The following is a 3,247-nucleotide window of genomic DNA, read 5'->3' on the forward strand; positions in this document are numbered from 1 at the left end:
TTCAATTTTTCCTCTGTTTTTAGTTTTTTTTTTGATTTTTTATAGCACACATAGTTTTAAAAAAGGTTGAAATAGGTGCGCTGTGGGGGGTGCGGTTGGCAGGACTATTTTTTTTTTTTTAAAAAATCAAACTAACCTATTTTCGAACCCCTAATATAAACGTAGTGCACTAAGACTACCTAAAAAAAAAAATTGTATGTTGTATTTATTTCGACGAAATTGACCCCAATATAATTTGAGAATGTGGATGCATCCTCGAATGATAATTTATCTCAATAAATACTTTAGAGAATAGAAAATTTATGGTTTATTAAAAAAGTAGAAGTTTTTGGAAAAATCAAAACATTAAGAATAAGGCTAAAATTAATCAACAAAGAAGTGCAGCTTTAAATTCTCTTATCAAAAGCATCCAAAAGTTGGAAATACTGATAGTTCAAAATCTATTGCTATGAAATTACCTGGTGTTACTGATTTATTGGTTTAAAATAAAAAAATTATGGAAAATAAGGTTCGATCAAGTGTCAATGTAGTAAAACCTTCCTATATAGTAATCGAAATTGATATTCCATCGGAATTCTTTAAAGTTGTACCTGTAGGCCCCAGTAGAAGTCATACACATCACCTTCATGCAATTAAACAAGGTCCTGTTGGAATAAAGGCTTCTTTACTTAGAGTTTTTTTAAATATTTTCATTAATATCATCATATATTATAAAAAACTCTTTATTAATTCATTTTTTTTAAAATAGGATAATAATTCAAAGAAATATAAATATTTAGAAGACCTAATTACATTCAAAAAAAGGCTTCAATAGAGTCACATGTTTCTTTAATTACATCAATTAAAAAAAAAAAAAAAGAATTTTATAATATTAGTATTAATATTAGTTTAATTTAAAAATAAAAATATAAATAATTTAAAAAAAATAATAAATAAAAAAAAATTATTTATTTTTATACTCTCTTGAGTTCTAAAATTATAGTTTATTTTCTTTTTCAATACCTTCTTTATCTATTCTTTCTCTTTTTTAGGTTGATGCTCTTTTAACCTTGTATAATTGTAAACAGGTGAAACAAATTAGATTTGGTAGAATTATTTTTAAAATTTTCTCTGTAATGACATATTACTATTTTAGCCGAAATAAATTTTTATCCTAAAACAATTAAATGTCTAATGGATTGGCTAATTTGATAGTGGATCGAAAAATCAGGGCATATTTAACTATTAAACTATATACATCCTTTCTTTCATATAAAACTAATTGAGAGTTTATGTGGAAGGATTATACCTGCAGAATATGTACTGATTGCTCTAAATAGTTTTTCTATATCTTTAATATTTGAATACTTGAGACATTTCTTTATTATTCAAGGTAATCTTTGGGTGGTCAGCTCTGTTTGAATGAAACTTATCTAATGTCTCTTGAATATTACCGATATTTAATGTTTTTAAATGTAGTAGTATATAATTTGGTGGTGATTTTAATTCCTCTTTAATTAAATTTCTCATTATTTAAATTTCTATATGATGATGGTGGTGGAAGTGTTATATTACCATTATTAATTAAAAAGCTATTACTTTTTTTATTGTTGCAACCGCTACTACCACTACTCATATTGCTATCATTACTATTACAACTACAACTTGAGCTTCGGGCTAAACTGGTACTATTATTATTTAGATTGCTATATTCACTAATACTATTTAAATTATAGTTACTATTACTATTTTTTAAACTGAATGTTGTAGTTTCTGGTGCTTTTGTTGTTGTATTGTTATTACTTTTACTCTAACTATTTTTTAAACTGAATGCTAATGCTACTGTTGTTGTATAATTATTACTATTACTATTGTTTAAACTGAATGATGATGATTATGAAGCTGATGTTGTGTTATTATTGTTATTGTTATTATTGATATTGATATTATATGGTTCTATGATATTTACTCGATATTTTAATAGTAATTCTAATGATTTAATTGATGATATTGAAAAACTTTTATTATTAATTGTGTAGTTTGGTAAAAATGTTGGTACATTTAATGATATGAAATGATAGGAAATACTCCAATGGTTCTGTAATATCTAAATAGTGTGCACATTCTACTAAATCAAACATGTGTATATGTTCTTTTTTCTTTTCTGTATACTAAAATTATTAAATTTGCATCTCTAAAAAAAAGATTTTTTCATTATATTCATCTGCCTGTATTATAATTAATAATTTAAAGTGTTATTACATATGTTTACTTTATAACAATAATCAATTAGTCTAAATGTTATTACCACTTACTTTTAATTTAATTTCTAATAAATTCCATAAGTCTGATTATAAGTTTGCATTTATAAAGAAGAAAAAATAGGCCAAATATTTATATTATTGATTAAAAACCTTTCATTCATGATATCGACGACAGCAGATACTGTTGGGGTATTGAATGGTTTTTATTAATCTTCCTTTTGAATATTAATAAAAGTTAATTTAATTTATGTTAGTAATTCTGTTTCTATTTTCTATTTTTCTTTAAACGATGCCACTTCCTATGTATATTGGTTTGTTGTTGCTGTTGTTGTTGTTTTAAAATAATTTATTAATTTACTTACTTGTTATCGAAAGTTTTTTGAACATTTTTCAGTAATGTTAAAATTATTATTATTATTTTTATTAAAAATAAAAAAATTAAAAAAAATTAAAAAAATTAAAAAAAAAAAAAATAATTTTAAAAAACTATTTATTTTTAGATTTTTAAAAAAAATATTATATTATTTTAAAAATGGCCGTAACGTGTTGATATTGACTAAAATTGGGGAATACTGTTTAAATCTATTGTTGAACGCTTTATATTTATAATCATTATTTTTTTTAAGAAAAAAGTATTAATTTTAGGAAAAAGTAAATTGTAAATAAAAAAAAATACTTTTTTAATCAAAAACACAATGTGAATATATTACTCTGCTCCCTTATGGGCCATTAATAAAGTATACTATAACATAATTAAAATTATTTATTATAATTTTGTTTACTATTTACTATTTCATAATAAATGGCCACATTTAAAATTAAATTTTTTTTTATTTTTATTTTTATTTTTTTCGATCACAACAAACACACACACACATAAATAATTTTAATAATTATATTATAATCAAATAAATAAAATATAAAAAGATTATAGTTTGTTTTATTTTTTTTGAATTATTTTTTTAATTTTTATTTTTAAAAAAAAAATTTTATTTATTTTATTT

At 22.0% G+C, this 3,247-nt stretch overlaps 2 protein-coding genes across 2 annotated transcripts in view; one reads left to right on the forward strand and one right to left on the reverse strand.

The window, feature by feature from the left end:
- Nucleotides 1-496: 496 nt before the first annotated feature.
- DICPUDRAFT_159544 (uncharacterized protein) lies at nucleotides 497-814 on the forward strand (the record flags this gene model as incomplete). Its single annotated transcript, XM_003294484.1, has 2 exons — nucleotides 497-673; nucleotides 749-814. The coding sequence occupies 2 exons, from the start codon at nucleotides 497-499 to the stop codon at nucleotides 812-814; spliced, it is 243 nt and encodes an 80-aa protein (XP_003294532.1).
- Nucleotides 815-1,332: 518 nt separating this feature from the next.
- The window catches only part of DICPUDRAFT_159545 (uncharacterized protein), a gene marked incomplete at both ends in the record, with an annotated part of 3,974 nt that continues 2,059 nt past the window's right edge, over nucleotides 1,333-3,247 (reverse strand). Inside the window, 3 exons of the mRNA XM_003294486.1 lie at nucleotides 1,333-1,490; nucleotides 1,579-1,789; nucleotides 1,949-2,077. Coding sequence (XP_003294534.1) covers nucleotides 1,333-1,490; nucleotides 1,579-1,789; nucleotides 1,949-2,077 — 498 coding nt within the window. The remainder of the gene's footprint in view (nucleotides 1,491-1,578; nucleotides 1,790-1,948; nucleotides 2,078-3,247) is intronic.

This window comes from Dictyostelium purpureum, assembly GCF_000190715.1.
Source record: "Dictyostelium purpureum unplaced genomic scaffold DICPUscaffold_577, whole genome shotgun sequence".
Lineage (NCBI taxonomy): Eukaryota > Evosea > Eumycetozoa > Dictyosteliales > Dictyosteliaceae > Dictyostelium > Dictyostelium purpureum.